General features: G+C 38.4%; 1 protein-coding gene across 1 annotated transcript in view; it reads left to right on the top strand.

Moving 5' to 3' along the window:
• Ppargc1a (peroxisome proliferator-activated receptor gamma, coactivator 1 alpha) overlaps positions 1 to 13,734 on the top strand; it is a 118,340-nt gene extending 104,606 nt beyond the window's left edge. Inside the window, exons 11-14 of the mRNA XM_013008896.1 lie at positions 1,066 to 1,187; positions 1,517 to 1,668; positions 9,607 to 9,706; positions 10,980 to 13,734. Of these exons, the coding sequence (XP_012864350.1) occupies positions 1,066 to 1,187; positions 1,517 to 1,668; positions 9,607 to 9,706; positions 10,980 to 10,992 (387 nt within the window). The 3' untranslated portion in view covers positions 10,993 to 13,734. The remainder of the gene's footprint in view (positions 1 to 1,065; positions 1,188 to 1,516; positions 1,669 to 9,606; positions 9,707 to 10,979) is intronic.
• The last annotated feature ends 3,683 nt before the right edge of the window (positions 13,735 to 17,417 follow it).

Here is a 17,417-nt window from a genome sequence, read left to right as displayed (position 1 = left end):
TTTTTGCCGTTCTAACTGGGGTGAGGTGATATCTCAATGTTGTTTTGATTTGCATTTCTTTTATGGCTAGGGATGTTGAACATTTCTTCATGTGTTTATTGGCCATCCTTCTTTCTTCTTCAGAGAAGTTTCTCTTTAAGTCTTTCACCCATTTATTTATTGGGCAGTTGTTTCTTTGAGGATTTGTTCCAACCCTATTTTTTTAAGTTAACAGTTAATTTATAATTGTCCAGAGAAATACAAAGGGGAAATAAAATTTTCCACATGAGCAGTATTTATAGGAAGCCAGACTTCATCTCAGACCTCAGGTGGGAAATGAACGCTTGAGCTGAGGATGTAACTATGGAAAGGATGTTCAGAGGTAGCAGCAAAAGAGCTGTGGGATGAAGGGCCACATTCTGATCTGGGGGACATGGGGCTCAGTAAAACTGGAAGCTACCATTAAGTAAAGGAAGGGGTGAAGGGGAAAAAGATTATGAAGCAAAAAAGGGGGGATGCATAATGCAGGGTCTGCCTGGTAGGTCTTATTAGTGATTTTGATATTTTATTAAGAGTTCTAGGTGCTATTAACAGGACTTGCATTCATGTTGGGTTAGCAAAGAGTGCTCTGTCTGCAGTGAAAGGAGAAATTGGAAGAAAGAAAATACAAAGTTGAGGATCTAAGAAAGGATGTGCTTATGGATTATGGCTTAAAGGAGAGGGAATAAGAGACAGAGATCAGGATTTTGGAAGCAAAACATGACACCATCTAATGAGTGATTGAATAGATGGACAGGACAAAGAGAGCAGAGCAGACAAGACTCAATAATTTTGTTCTGAATACCGGGCGAGAGAGTCACAATGACATTAGTGATGAGGATTAGAGCAAAATGGAGAAATGTGAAGGGAAAGACATACTGAAGGAAAGGAAAGTGGAACTTGGATCCAATGTAGTCTTTCCATGGGAATGGAGTCTGGTTTGCTCTAGTGAATTATGGGCTTCTCCAGGCTTATTTTCTTTCTGGGGTCCAGACCTCACTAAAGTCTCTCCTTTCCTCTGCCTCCCGTACCCCTTCCTCACTATAGGAAGAACGCCGTGTGATTTACGTTGGCAAAATCAGACCTGACACAACACGGACAGAACTGAGGGACCGCTTTGAAGTTTTTGGTGAAATTGAGGAGTGCACTGTAAATCTGCGGGATGATGGGTGAGGATCTTCAAGATTATTTCTTGTTTAGAGGCTGACGTATGTTAAAAATTATGGCTCTAAGATGACTGGGATGGGAGTTGCCAATGTAAGTGCTTTGACAGATGACATGTTGAGTTCAGAACCTTATTTATTTTCTTTCATCCCTATTTATTAATCTTTCTAGTTGAGATTTTTCCTGTCTCAGAAATAAGTATTTAGCAGCTTGACAGGACAATCACACTGATAAATGGCTGCAGTGGCTGAGGCTTTAGCGCCTGTGACGTCTCCCAAAGCAGAAGGGCTTACAGTCTTCCCTGCACTGACTGTGTCTTCTCTGTCCATTCCAGAGACAGCTATGGCTTCATCACCTACCGTTACACCTGTGATGCTTTTGCCGCTCTTGAGAATGGATACACTCTGCGCAGGTCGAACGAAAGCGACTTTGAGCTGTACTTTTGTGGACGCAAGCAATTTGTCAAGTCTAACTATGCAGATCTAGGTATGGCTTTTATTGCACATGGAATGAAAAACCCATTTGAGAAAAAAAAAACACTCAGAAATGGAAGCCACACACTGAGCGGGCCCCTTGGGTGCGAGTGTCACACTTATTTTACCAGAGGTGGTAGGGGAGATGTTTGAATACCAATATTTTTTTAATTTTTTCATTTATTTATTTTGGTTGTGAAGGTACTAGAGTGTGAACTCAGGGCTTTTGTGCTCTTGATTAGGATTCTTTTGCTCTACCACTTGTGCCAAACTTCCATTTCTGGCTTTTGGTTGGATATTTGGAGATAAGAATCTCTGGCATTTGCCTGGACTCTTTGTGCCATGATCTTCTTATCTCAGCCTCCTGAGTAGTTAAGATTACAGGCATGAGTCAATAGTACCTATCTCAACTAATACTGTTTTTACACATGTGACTTAATTTTAGAAGCAAGGGGCCTACTCCTAGCAACACAGGGCAGATACTGCTTGTGTTGTCTGCACCATTTGTGTATATATTTATAGAAGGTATTGTGCTTTGTATGTAGTAAAATTTGTATGTTTTATGTGTTGTTTATGTGTGTGTGTATATATATATATATGTATATATATAATGTGTATATAATGTGTGTTTGTAATCTGCTTTTGCTTTCCGTAACTATTCTCAATTCTTTAGTACAAACCACAGTATGGCCACAGTGGGCTTAGGGAAGAGAATATGCTCAGTGTAAGCCCCTTGCTTCTGAAGTTACTTCATAGGTTAAAAAAAAATCTGAGCCAGGCACTGGTGGCTCTTTTCTCCTCATTATTTCACAAGCTCTTAGGAAAACTGTCATTTTCCATGAATTACAATGAGAGGAGAAAGTAAAATTTCATATGGTAAATGATCCTGTGCTCACTTTCTTTAGAACAGAAGACACAAACCCTATTATTTGGTGAGTGCTTTCCTGTGCTAGAACAGAAGGCCAGGAGTTCTAAAAACATTTTCTCATTTGCTTCACAAGATTATTCTAAGAGGTGGACATTACTGTTATCATCCCCATTTTCAAATAATGAAAGGGAGACATAAATAAATATTTGTTTTTCCTGTTATGAAAGCTGGATAAAAATAGTTAAGAAGAAAAGTAAAATCACCCATCAGCCCATTCTCAAGCACTAACCACAACTAATAAATGAATGAGCTAGCTTACACTATTTTGCCTAATACCTTATTTCCAGGCCACTTTATACATATATTTTATACACATACGCATGCATACACACACATATGTTCTGCTGTTTCTTAACACTCTAAGTTCACTTCCTGTGAGTCACAGAGTCATATTTCATTAATACATCATAGTGATCTCCTAGCATTTTGTTGAACAAATTTTATCATTAGACTCAATTATTTTATAACAGCCACATGTGTACAATGCAATTTTAATTTTTTTGGGGTCCAGTCGTGGGGCCTGAACTCTGGGCCTGAGTGCTGTCCCTCAGCTCTTCAGCTCAAGGCTAGCGCTCTACCACTTGAGCCACAGCGCCACTTCCGGCTTTTTTCTTTTTGCTTATGTGGTGCTGAGGAATTACCTCAGGGCCTCAGGCATGCAAGGCAAGCGCTCTACCACTGAGCCACCTTCCCAGACCTAATTTAAAATTTTTTAATATATTTATTATCTTTAAGTAGTGGTACGGAGACGTTGCCATTCACCAAAGCAGTTTATGAATATAGTATATCTTGATCAATGTCACCCCTTTCAATGTTTTTGCCATTTAACAAAGCAGTTTCATGTTTACAATGCTTTTTTTTTTTTTTGGTCGGTCATGAACTCTAGGCCTGGGCTCAAGGCTAGTGCTCTACCACTTGAACCAAAGCGCCACTTCCAGTTTTCTGGTGGTTTATTGGAGATAAGAGTCTCATGGACTTTTCTGCCTGGGCTGGCTTTGAACTGTGATCCTCAGATCTCAGCCTCCTAAGTAGCTAAGATTACAGGCGAGAGCCACCAGCTCCTGGCTTATACAATGCATCTTGATCTGTCTCATCACTTCAATCTGCTAACTACCTTTCTACCCACCCCTTCCAAGATATATATGTATAGATATATGTAATTTTTGATATTATAAATAATGTCACACTTGACATCTTAATTTCCTTTGTAGCTTTAATTTTGTTCTATCAAATACCATTCCCAATGTGTATATTAGAAGCCTTTAAATTTTCATGAGGAGGGAATGAAGGAAGGAAAGTGGCAAATGGGACGTAATTATTTGAAGTTAATTTATAATATGAGGGAAATTAGCCTGTACATGTATTCCTCGGTATTATTAGACATCTACCTGCAATTGTTCTGGCTGGAGATAAAGAAATGAACACCGAGTGAGTGCTGGGGTTTCTTTTTTCCCTTGCAACAAAGTGATGTCTTCCCAGAGTAATTGATCTAGGTGCTGTGCATTGTTCAGAGGAAATATGCTATAATTCACTTCTCAGGCTAAATAGATAGTGGAGACAGGGGAGAGGCAGCTGACTGTTAGCGAGATAGAGGCCTAGGGATGAAAATATAAAATGTGGCAAGTCATTTGTTCAAATGTTGGCTGATAAAAACAGTCAAGACAGATTGGAGCCTTGAGTTGATTTGACTTATTTTATTTATTTATTTTTTTTTTTAGTGATGAAGGCTAGGGTGATTCTGGCCTCCCCAAACATCTTGAGTTTAAAATAAGCTACCTAGAGGGGCCTTCAGATCATGATTCATCATGGTCGAGGAGGATTGGATGGTATTTCCAAATTGAACTGGCACCTCCCTGAAATATTTCGAAGAAGAATGCTTCCTCTCTCGTTATCTCCCTGCCTAGCCGGCAGCCATCGAGACTTCACCATTTCTAAGCTTGTTCCACATTTTCTGAAAAGTGTATTGGATGTGCATTGTAGTAGCAAGGGATTTTCCAATCGCCTCAAGCACTTCAGTGGCATGAGCGATAGACTTTCTGAGCATGCATTCCAAAGAACATTGGCTGTAGAGACCTGTCATCTCTGACTTAAAGCATTTTAACTCCATTAGCTTCTGCTTCTTTCCTTGTAAACTATCTTAGTGGTGTTATGGAGAAATATTAATTACATCTGAAGCTGTTAACACAGTGGCTGGCATAATATAAGTGCTCAATAAATAGTTGGTGTGCCTATAATTTAAAATGTTAGCTGTGAGAAGTTAGACATTTAGAATTCTTTTGAAAGGGAAGAGTCAACAATAGTGGTAGTTATGAAATCGAGGGACATTTTGATGTCTTGTTTTTATTCCCTAAAGGGCTCAAGTTGAATGATTCAAACATGTGTGAGCACAAACTTTCATGAGCATAACCATAGAAAGAACACCAGGTTCTGGTGTCTCACACTTGTAATCCTAGCCACTAAGGAGACTGAAATCTGAGGGTCCAGGTTCAAAGCCAGCCGAGGCAGAAAAATCCATGAAACTCTTGTCTCTAATTCTCTAGCAAAAGGTTAGAAATGAAGCTTTGGCTCAAGTAGTAGAGTGCTATTCCTGGGCCAAAAACTAAGCGACAGCTCTCAGATGCTGAGTTCAGCCCTGGTACCCAGAAAAATATAGATAGATGATAAATAGATAAACAGAAAATATATCTACTCAGAGAAATTAGAAACATATGTATGCTCAGGGGTATATTGAAAAGGATGTGATACATGTTAAATTTACTAAGTCAGTAATGTGACATCATTTTAGACACATTCAGGCAATATCTTTTTGCTATATTTATTTGATCCTCTAAATAAAGATAGCTCACACATTCTATTTCTCAGCCATTGAAACCAGTTAAGGATGCATACATTATTATTACAGCAAAGCATAATGATCCAGCTTCTACTTTTGAGACTGTAAGTTTAATGTGACTTGATCAAGGCTATGATAATGAAGCCAAGGTGTGAGACCTGATTTATATGAATCTCTAATCTGTGTTTCTTTTGTTTGTTTGTTTGTTTATATCTTAAACAAATGAATCTTTCTAAAACACCTTGATCAAAATATTAAAGAAGACAGGATTGGAATAAAAAGATGGGTTAATATTACAACAGGCTTGATCAGGACAAAGATGTAGTACAGAACTTACATTTAAGCATAGAAGAAAAAGTAACATAAAAATTCATCACAGACCGTTTATTAACTCTAAACAATGTACTGCATAATCAACGTCTGGAATGCATACATAATTTTACATATACCTTGCAACTGATTGATAAATCATTCTCAGATCCCAATACAAATATTTTCAGCCATGGCTTTTAATAATAGGCAGGTGTTTGAGATTAATATATTCTTTCAACAAACATTAATTTGAGTCCCTTACCTTGTGCTAAAGGTTTTCCAGGTGCTAGGAATACAAATGTGATGTGATTTGTTTCTATTAATACCGGATCATTATTTATAACAATTTCTCTGGAAAAATAATTAGAGTAGCTTTCTAACATCCTCCTGTTAGTGCAGTAGAACATGGGAGAGAGGATGCTGTTGTTGCCTCAGGAATTGAAGGCAACCACATTATATCTCAACACAAAAGGTTCTTGTAAGTGGGTATATACATGTGTACACTATTTTACAGTCAAGGATCTCTCAAGGCTGCGCTTCCATAGGGGTTGTAATATTTGCCCAAGAAAATACAGATATGCGAAAACTCTAGGCTTCACTTAGAATAATACAGGGGTAGGCTTTTCTGCTTCCTCTCAAATTTCCACAATGGAATTATAATCATCTATTAGAAAGATAGAGATTGTTCCATTTGTGTGGAAATGCAAAGACCAGAAAAGACTATATAGTAGGGGAAGTAAGCCAGACACAGAGAGACAAAGGTTGAAAGGTTTCTCTCATGTGTGGCAGATAGAATGTGCCTAGAAATCTATAAGCAAATACACTGGGTGATATGCAAGTGATTACAAATAAATTAACAGAAGTATGAAAACCTCTATGAAGAGCTCCAATAGTATAATCTTTTTGGAAAGATCACATCAAAGCCCAACAAAATCAATACCAGGAAATGGGTACATCTAAGAGGGGGTGGAGCCAGGAGGAGAGAGGAAGAGGAAGGAAGGGAGTAAGGGGAGGAGCATGCAGTAGAGCATATTCATTGTGTCTATCACAAAAAAAACAAAAAACAAAAAAAAGTAAGGGAAAGGGTGGGTCCAAGTGAAATAAAAATGTTGAAAGGGGTGCCACTGATCAAGATGCATTGTGCCCCTAAACTGATTTTTTATCTGGCACCTCCTTAATACAAATAATTAAAGATAATTTAAAAAGTAAATTAAGCTGTGCGCCAATGGCTCCTAGCTACTCAGGAGGCTGAGATCTGAGGATCACAGTTTGAAGCCAGCCCAGGCAGGAAAGTCTGTGAGACTCTTATCTCCAATTAACCACCAGAAAAATAGCCAGAAGTGGTGCTGTGTGGTGGCTCAAGTGATATGCTAGCCTTGAGCACAAAGAGGCTCAGAGACAGCACCCAGGCCCTGAGTTAAAGCCACAGGACCAGCTAAAACTAAATAAGTAAATAAAAATTAAATCATTAAAAAAGTCCTTCCCAGGAAAGGTTTCCTGATGCACGCTTATCCCATAGACCACCCTCCTGAATCTTCCATCCTGAGACACAATGGTGTTCTGACTTCAAACCAATCCCTGTACAGAGCTAGAATTTCCTTGTTTTGTCTCTACACAAAAGATTTTTGAATTGAAAACAAGCTGGTCATGAAAACCTCTGTAATACAAGTAAACACCATTTAGTTGGTGGCCATGAGGAGAAAAGGTAGAAGCTTGTGTGGTTTAAGAATTAATGATTTGGGCTGGGAAGGTGGCTCAGTGGTAGAGCGCTTGCTTTGCATGCATGAGGCCCTGGGTTCGATTCCCCAGCACCACATAAGCAAAAAGGAAAAAAGCCGGAAGTGGTGCTGTGGCTCAAGTGGTAGAGCGCTAGCCTTGAGCTGAAGAGCTGAGGGACAGCGCCCAGGCCCAGAGTTCAGGCCCACGACCGGACCCCCCCCCCAAAAAAAATAAAAAGAATTGATTATTTAAGATGCTGTTGAGGAAGACTGTCCTTTTCCTCTGCCTTGCTTTTATGTCGGAGGAAGCTTGTCATTGTTGTTGTTCCTACATGGCCAAAAGAAGAAGAAAAAGAAACAAAAAAACTTCTTGGAAAAAGTCAACAATCAAGGATGGTAGAATGATTTTTTTTCAGTCAGTCATGAGCCTGAACTCTGGGCCTGGACATTGTCCCTCAGCTCTGCAGCTCAAGGCTAGTGCTTTACCACTTGAGCCACAGTGCCACTTGTGGCTTTTTCTGCTTATGTGGTGCTGAGGAATTGAACCCAGGGCCTCATGCATGCAATGCAAGCACTTTACCACTGAGCCACCTTCCCAGAATGAATTTTTTGTTTGTTTTTTAAATGGAAGAACACCTTGTCGAAATATTGAAAATTGACTGAAACATGGTGGGAACAGAAATCAGGCTGAGCTAAAACACTTGGAGCCTTATGATTTCTTCCCTTTTATGGTCCTGGGAATTAAAGTCAAATGTACTTTCACCTAGCTAAACTCCTTGTCTCTGCAAAACATTTTCTGTTTTCTTTTTGGGAGCATATCTGGCTTGAACTTAGGGCCTCATGTTTGTGAGGCAGGTATGCTACCACTTGAGCCACTCTACCAGATCTTCTGGTGGTTGTTATATTAAAGGTAGGGTATTGCTTTATACCCATGCTGACCTAGATTGCAATCCTCATATTTGGTTTTCCTCACTGCTTAAACTCCCGTCTCCCTATTTCTGTCTCCCAAGTTCCTAGAATTACAGGCTTGAGCCATTGTGCCTGGTGCAAAATATTTATATCAATAATTTAGCTTCAATTTTTTTATAATTATACTTTTCCCTCACTTGAAGCATTTCTATTGTAACCTAGGAAAAAGTAGACAATGTTCATATATTTTGTATAATTGTTAATATATTCCAGAAAGGTTTTGCCTCCTTTTCTAATAATTGTTTTACAAAGAAGGAATATAATTTCAAAAGACTTGTGGATACTCCCAAGCCATCCTTTCTTACTTGTAAGACTAGCAAGAAATATCTGACGTTCTCAGATACCAGTGGAGAAACATCAGAAATATTTAATGACATTGAACTTTCATCATTGCTGAAAAAAATCACTTTTTTTGGTTAAGGAGTACTTGAACTAGCTTGTGCACATTTTCATAAAACCTGACTTAAACTAGTTCAGAGATCTAACAAAGAATGTGGTTTTATATATACCAGCATACTTTCCTTCTCCCTTTAACAGTGAAGAGGTGGAATCTACCCTCCTGGAGTAGGAAGTACTTTCCTAGGCTTTTCATGGGGGAAAGTTTGCACGCGATTGTGTTGACCAGTTGACCAGATTGTGATGAGATGATGCTCCTCCCTCTCATTCACATGGCTTTTATACTCCATACAACAAATCCCATTGTAAAGGGAAATCATTTCCAGCTTCTACTTGTTCCTCTGTGTCTACATTATTGAGGAACAACTTAGCCTGTCAGGATGAAGATACAGATAGGGTGGCCATCTGTGAAGCAGAGATATTGAAGTATGCTCTGCCTATATCCTAGGAGTATTCATATCTAAAACAAGTCAACAAGGGTGCATTCATTCATTCATTCATTCATTTAACATTTCTTTATTTATCTTATTACCCTTAAGTAGTTGTGTAAAGTGGTTTCAATTGGACATGTCAGAGTGTGAGTCTACTGCATCTTGATCAGCGTCACCCCTTACCTCATTCTGTCATGTTTCTGAGTGCTCTCCACTGCGTCCTCTGTTAATCTACATGCAAATCTGGGCATGATGTACATTGAGTAGCTAAATTGCAGTGACCTCCTTTAATCTTAAATCAAACATCATGTTGATGGTGGTCAAGAAAAGGGTCCATCTAACCCCTAGTTTGGGTCTCTTTCAGATTCAAACTCAGATGACTTTGACCCTGCTTCCACCAAGAGCAAGTATGACTCTCTGGATTTTGATAGTTTATTGAAAGAAGCTCAGAGAAGCTTGCGCAGGTAACGTGTCCCCCTGGCTGAGGATGAGAGAGAGAGAGACGGGGAATACCTCACGGACAGCGCGTCCTTCCCTGACAGACTATTGCAAGTCACACTTAGAAATCTCTCCTACTTTACACACTCTGTACAAAAGCAAAACAAAACAACAACAATACAACAAGAACAACCACAGCAACAACAACAATGGTTTACATGAACACAGCTGCTGAAGAGGCAAGAGACAGAAAAAAAAATATCCAGTAAGCACATGTATATTCATGGGTGTCAGCTTTGCTTTCCCTGAAGTCTCTCAGTGACTGTGTGTATGTATGTGTGTGTGCATGCGTGCATGCGCGCATGCACGTGCACATGCATATGTGGCTTGGGAAAATGTGTGTGTGTGTGTGTGTGTGTGTGTGTGTGTGGTGTGTGTGTATATGCGAGCATTGGGGACACCTGAGTGGAACGTGCAAGGGCAAACCACTTCAAATGGCAGCAGTTCCATGAAGACACACTTAAAACCTAGAACTTCAAAATGTTCATATTCTATACAAAAGGAGATATTATATATATATAGATATAGATAGATAGATATATCTATAAACTTAAAAAGGAAAGAAAACTAACCATCAAACCACAAACCACCCTAAAACGACACTGCTGATGTCCGGCATCAGCCTCTGTACTGATTTTTTAAAAAAGTGCAAAACCAACTTGAAGCAAGCTTTCTCTCATAACACACCGACTCTGACAATCCCGAAGGAAACCACAGGTTCCACCGAACTAATATCCTCTCTCTCTGTCTCTCTCCCTCCCTGTCTCCCTCTCTATATCCCTCCTTCTCTCTCTCTTTCTCTCCCTCCTTCACTCCACCCCTCTCTCTCTCTCTCCCTCTCTCCCTCTTTCCCTCCCTTTCTTCTTTTTTTCCCTTTTGCCATGGAATCTTGGTGGGAGAGGTAACTGCAGGCACCAGAATGCTAAACTTTCCTAACATTTTGAAGTTTCTGTAGTTCATCCTTGTCCTGACACCCATGTAAAATGTCCAAAATGTTGATCTCTTCCACCGCAGATTTTAAAAGCCTTGTCAATGGTCAAGCAGGCAGCGTGTTCAGCAGCTCCCTCTGAGGAGCGGACACGATGTTATAAAATTGATGAGAGTCGATCAGAACTCTCTGGGTGTGTTCCGATAGTGTCACTGCTGCATTCTCTGATGTAGTTAAGTATTTACAGATGTTAAATGGAGTATTTTTATTTTATGTATATACTATACAACGATGTTCTTCTTTTGTTACAGCTATGCACTGTAAATGCAGCCTTCTTTTCAAAAACTGCTCAATTTTTCTTAATCAAGAATATTCAAATGTAATTATGAGGTGAAACAATTATTGTACACTAACCTATTTAGAAGCTGAACTTACTGCTTATATATATATTTGATTGTAAAAACAAAAACAACCAAACAACACAAAAGACAGTGTGTATGTCCATTGAGTGCAACCACAACCAATGATGCTTTACGTACTTCATCCCTTCCTAGGTACGCTTCGATCTAAACATCTTGTCAAAAAGAAAAAATATCCTAGTTCCCTAAAGGTATTAACTACTTCTGCGATATTTTTCCACATTTTCTTGTTGCTTGTTTTTCTTTGAAGTTTTATACACTGGATTTGTTAGGGGAATGAAATTTTCTCATCTAAAATTTTTCTAGAAGATACCATGATTTTATGTAAAGTCTCTCAATGGGTAACCATTACAAAATGTTTTTATTTTCTCTATCAACAGTAGTTTTGAAACTAGAGGTCAAAAATCTTTTTAAAATGCTGTTCTGTTTTAATTTTTTGTGATTTTAATTTGATACAAAATGCTGAAGTAATAATTACAGTATGATTTTTACAATAATTAATGTGTGTCTGAAGACTATCTTTGAAGCCAGTATCTCTTTCCCTTGGCAGAGTATGATGATGGTATCTATCTGTATTTTTTATAGTTATGCATCCTGTATAAATACTGATATTTCATTCCTTTGTTTACTAAAGAGACATATTTATCAGTTGCAGATAGCCTATTTATTATAAATTATGAGCTGATGAAAATAATAAAGCCAGTGGAAATTTTCTACCTAGGATGCATGGCAGTTGTCAGGTTGGAGTGTAAGTTGTTCTTTTGGGAAAAAAAAAAAAAAAAAACCTCGGCTTTTGCAGAAGCAGTGTGCTTAATTGCACTCGCATGGCCTCTGACGTGACCATCATGTTGTTTCTTGATGACATTGCTTCTGCTAAATTCAATAATAAAAAAAAAATACCTTCAGAAAACAACCTTCATTCCGACCATCTGGATTTCGTCTCAGTCTGGAGTCCCAGCTATGGAATTCCCTAAAGTTTGGAATTGTGTATTCAAGTTTCCAAATTGAGATTTGGTTGCTGTTCGGCTGACATGACTTTTCTGGAAGATGTGTGATACCTACTACTTAATGGTACTTTTTTTTCCTTTCTCTCACCCAACACGATCTTATGAGATGGGTTTCACCCCCAGGCCGATGCAGCTAATTTGATAGCTGCGTTCATTTATCACCAGCATATTGTGTTCTGAGTGGATCCACCGTCTGTCCTGTCGGATGCTTGCTCGAGTTTTTTGGCTTCTTATTTCTAAGTAGATAGAAAGCAATAAAAAAAATACTATGAAATAAAAGAACTTTGTTCACAGGTTCTGCGTTACAATAGTAACACATCTTTAATCCGCCTAATTCTTGCTGTTCTGTAGGTTAAATGCAGGTATTTTAACTCTTTGTGAACGCCAAACTCAAGTTTACAGTCTTTCTTTCTGAATTTTGAGTATCTTCTGTTGTAGAATAATAATAAAAAGACTATTAAGAGCAATAAATTATTTTTAAGAAATCGATATTTAGTAAATCCTATTATGTGTCCAAGGACCAGATGCGTTCTCTATTTTGCCTTTCAATATATGTGATCCAATTTTAAATACATTCGCTCTTTATTTTTTTCCCCTGAATTGTTGACATGAGTGAGCTACTTGGTTTCTTTCTTTACTTATCGAGAGGTAACACTATAGATGTCATGGTGAGGATTAATTTATCCCCCCGACTTTGGGCCTGACGAATATTGTTCCCATGAAGAGAGTTTTCCTCTGTGACCTCAAATTATATCTAAAAATGAGTGGAGCTCTCATATCTTATGCAGACACTGTGGGTAACCCATCAAACTGTAAGCTGTGTTCTTTTGAATTTTTTAAAAATCTTTTTGAGGGGGAAAAGAATATTTCAATAGGGCACATGCACCCCATTATCATTGGAAGCAAATTTTGGCATAGATCTATAGGAGATATTTTAGATGACCGTGGGCCATTGCCTTCGTACTGTGTGGTTAAGTACCACATCAACAATTTCGGTGACTGAACTGGTGCTTTTGAAATGTGGGGGTTTTCACTAAAGAGATGAAGCAGAAAATAATTCTTCCAGTGCAACACAATCCTATTTTTTTTCTTTTCTTGCTAAACAACTCTGTGAACAACAGTTGAGCTGTCAACATTCAAGCAGCAGAGAGGAAACTTTGCACTATTGGGGGTATGATGCTTAGGTCAGCTGGAAAAAAAAAGAAGCCTTTTCATGCCTTTAGATGTGAGCTTACAGTAGGTAATGATTATGTGTCCTTTTTTTCTGATGGCTGTAACGAGAACTTCAATCACTGTAGTCTAAGACCTGATCTATAGATGACCTAGAATAGCCATGTGATATAATGTGATGATTCTAAATTTGTACCTATGTGACAGACATTTTCAATAATGTGAACTGCTGATTTGATGGAGCTACTTTAAGATTTGTAGGTGAAAGTGTAACACTGTCGGTTGAACTTAATGCTGAAGGGAAAGTGAGCGATGAGTTGAGCCCTGACTGGGCTCCTTTTCCACCTGCCAATTCTACATGTATTGTTGTGGTTTTATTCATTGTATGAAAATTCCTGTGATTTTTTTTAAATGTGCAGTACACATCAGCCTCACTGAGCTAATAAAGGGAAACGAATGTTTCAAACCTACTTCTGCTTTTCTTATTTATCGGAACCAAACTGCTGGTCACGTTTCTCAGATCAGTACACATTACTGGCTTATAATTATTCTCGTTCCTCTCTGGCTGCTTCTCCCTTCCTCCCTTCATTTCCATATTCATGGACGCATTTCAGTTCTGAGGAACCAGGCACCTCTTGTGTTTTACCTTGTCTTCTTTCAAACCATAGGGGTAGATAGACATGATGATTTCTATAATGCACTTTGAGAGGTGGAAAGTGACCTGAGATTTTACCAAATGGATTATCTCATTTTTGCATTTCACCCTGGAAAGTGTGTATTTTTAAATTATGAGCTATTTCCTGTAAGGAGAAGGCAGCCACATATTCAGTGTAGAAAGCGATCCTGTGCTACATGGATTTGAGTATTTGTATTTTCAAAGACTGGAATCAAGATCTAGTCCTCATTATGGTCAAGTCACCAGGTGGCAAATAGGATGAGCAGCTATGTATGAGATGAGTTGGTACCTGCTGGCCTGCAGTGCCAACAGGATGCCCATCCTGCCTGGTATTTGATGATGGTCCTAATGAAAGACTGAAATACTAGTACTTTACCTTTCTGATTTCAGATGGTTATTTCTCCTCAACCACTTAAAGTTGCAAGATGGAGCATGAACATAGCATTGGGGAACAGTGACTCTCTTTTTCTCCCTCTTTCCCTCCCTATTTCTCTCTCTCACTCTCTCTCTCTCTCTCTATATATATATATGCATATATCCAAATATGTGTGTGTACATATATATATTCCTGTCCTTGTCTCAATATCTCTTAGAAAGACCAGAAAGTTTGTTAATATTAGAAATATAATAGAACCATCAACAGTGCTTTAAAAATCTTCTACTTAGTAGCACGCTTCTATTATTTTATACCAGTAGTGAAATTTGTCAGTCATTTTTGTGAACATAGAAAATAAAACTTGTTACATTCATCTACAACTGTGGATACTCAGGAGTTCTAGATTCCAGCTGAATAAGCTAGACCCTGTTTTGTCTTCTGGTTTAAATTGTCTAGAATATTCCTCATCATCTGGCTAGAAACAACCAGGAAATTAAAATATTGCAAGTCTTCCTTAAACAAGTCACTTTTCCCCCTGTTAAACTCTTTGAGGGCAGAAAGAAAATGAGGCATTTTTAAGACTCACAAGGAACCATAACCACTAGTTTGGTTCTGATCAGAGACAAAAGGATTCATTTCATACTATCCTCAAAACATCAAACCACCTCTATCTTTGATGAACCCCAAACTAAAAACACAGTTGACATAGATAATTTAAAAAGAGCCTGTTTCATTTTTAAAAAAACCTTCAAAACTAAATCTATTTGAACTAACTGAGCAGGGATAAGGAATTAAAATTTCTTTTATAGCATTACCAGTTTTCTCTTCTTTGTAGGGTTATTTAGCTAATCATGGTTGTAATTTACAGTGTTAACAGTATTATTATACTCATTTGACACTAGTGTTCCAAGCTACAAAGTTATAAGTCAGTATTGATTACAGAATAGTTTGACCAAAGTGTACTTTTTTGACAATATTTACTTATATACTTTGTTATTCTCCTTGGTATTCCTTGTTGAACATACAATATATAAATATAAATCAATCTTTGCATTTTATCAAATGGCACAGAGTAATAAAGAAGGTCACAACTCATCGAAGAGTTCCTTTGAGGTTTGTAATATTATGATTTAAATCTCAACAAAGATTTAATCAAAAGCTGAATTAATCCTTGGGGGAAATGATGCTGTATAGGCTCCATTGTTGGGTACAGAGTAGCTTTTTACTTTGTACTGGTCTCTGAACATGTTCAGAAAAAGAATTTAGGGGCTTCCTTTTGTTGTTTATTTGATTGTTTATGGTAAAAAAAACATGGCTTCCTTAGTGAGGGAAGGAAAAATGTACAATACCTTTAATATTGTCAATACCTGTATCATAATTCTTTTCTTCCATGGCTTGTTTTATTCTGCTTACTGTGGCATTATCTGTTCTTCAAGTGCATGGTAAAGGTAAATACCCTTCACCTTCTTGTCCCCCTCAAAGTATCCCATGTGACCACAGGAGTTGTTCAGAGTCCCCAAAGTGGCACTCCAGTCAAGCATGTGGAATGTGTGGGTCACATGGGCTGCTTTCCAGATCCTTCCTGTATAATCAGGTGACAGCTCAAGGGCAAATTCTCAGTGTGGGAGGACACTAAGAACTTGCCAGAAGAAATGAACATAAAATCCAGGTATTTTGAGGAGCAGGTTCTACAGAGAAGTCAGGTATTGTTCCACATCCAGGGCCAAGAGGCCGCCAGCTTCCCACATGCCGTCTTTCTGCTCCTAAGTCTACATTCAGGTGACCATATCCCTTTGAGCTGAACATGTGCTGGTTCCCACCAGCTGACTTACGAAAGGGGCAAAGTGGAATTAATTAGTTGAAAAAAAGTGAGAGAACTTTTAGAGGAGAAAGACCAAATGATCCCATCATATTTTCGTGATTAAATTAAATGAGCATAATTATACATGCACATATGCACACCAAGGCATTATTATAATCAAGAGCCTTGAAATATTGTATTGTTTGAAATTTACGCCTATGCCACTTACTGAAGGCAAGTAGCTAGTGTGATATTTGAATCTGCATATTGACCATTTTCATATATTAATTTCTAGTAAGAAGAATCTCAATTTTTAGGGAAAAAAATCCTGGGGTGATTTAGAAAAAAGAAATTGTGCTTCTGTTGGTTTCTTGACTATCAGGGGCACTTAGCAACATTATTTTTTTATTCACATAGTTTTCTGTGATGGATTTTCAACAAGATGACATCGAAGTGAAAGCTGACATTAAGTGGGAAGGAATGAATGTTAAGTGGTAAAATCCTAGATAGCTTATTAGACTACTTAATTGGAGGGAATTTATTTTTGCTGCTGTTAGGAAGTCTATAGTCAAGCTTCTCTTTTACAGTACAAATTGGTGGGGGGCAGGAGGAGTATGGTGGAGAGTAGTTATGGTAGTATTGTTACCACACACAATACCCTCTGGCAAGTCATTGAAGGAAAGTCACAGGTACTTTCCGTTGACTGACTTGGGTAGAGTTGAAGATCCATTTCTGGCTTCATCTGTTTCATTGCTTTCTCTCTTCATTTCCAAACAGGCCCCTTGCTTATTCTGATCCTAGCTTCACAGTACATTTAAAGGACTTACTTTTTTTTTTTTTTTTGGTTGGTCATAGGGCCTGAACTCTGGGCCTAGGCGCTGTCCCACAGCTTTTCAGCTCAAGGCTAGCTCTCTACTACTTGAGCCACAGCACCACTTCTGGCTTTTTCTGTTTATGTGGTGCTGAGGAATTGAACCTAGGGCCTCATGCATGTGAGGTAAGCACTCTACCACTGAGCCGCCTTCCCAGCCTTGAAGGACTTACTTAATTCTTAAAGTGAAGTCATACTTGCTCCCAGTTTAACCAGTCAGCAGAACTTTAGTTTCATATGAACCCCCTATTTAAATTCGTAGCTAAAATCCCATAGTGCTTTAGAGATAATGCCCTGGCTCAGTGCTTCTTCATTTGTTGGCAAGGATATGATGCTCACTATCCCAGAAGGATGTTCAGTTCCCATATAGACACAGGGGAATGAGTAAATGGGTCACATACTGTATTGTGTGGCCTTAGGAATTTCATG

This window comes from Dipodomys ordii, unplaced genomic scaffold (assembly GCF_000151885.1).
Source record: "Dipodomys ordii isolate 6190 unplaced genomic scaffold, Dord_2.0 Scaffold8, whole genome shotgun sequence".
In the NCBI taxonomy this organism is placed as follows: domain Eukaryota; kingdom Metazoa; phylum Chordata; class Mammalia; order Rodentia; family Heteromyidae; genus Dipodomys; species Dipodomys ordii.
The sequence above is the reverse complement of the archived record's forward strand: the minus strand, read 5'-3'. Positions and strand labels throughout refer to the sequence as shown.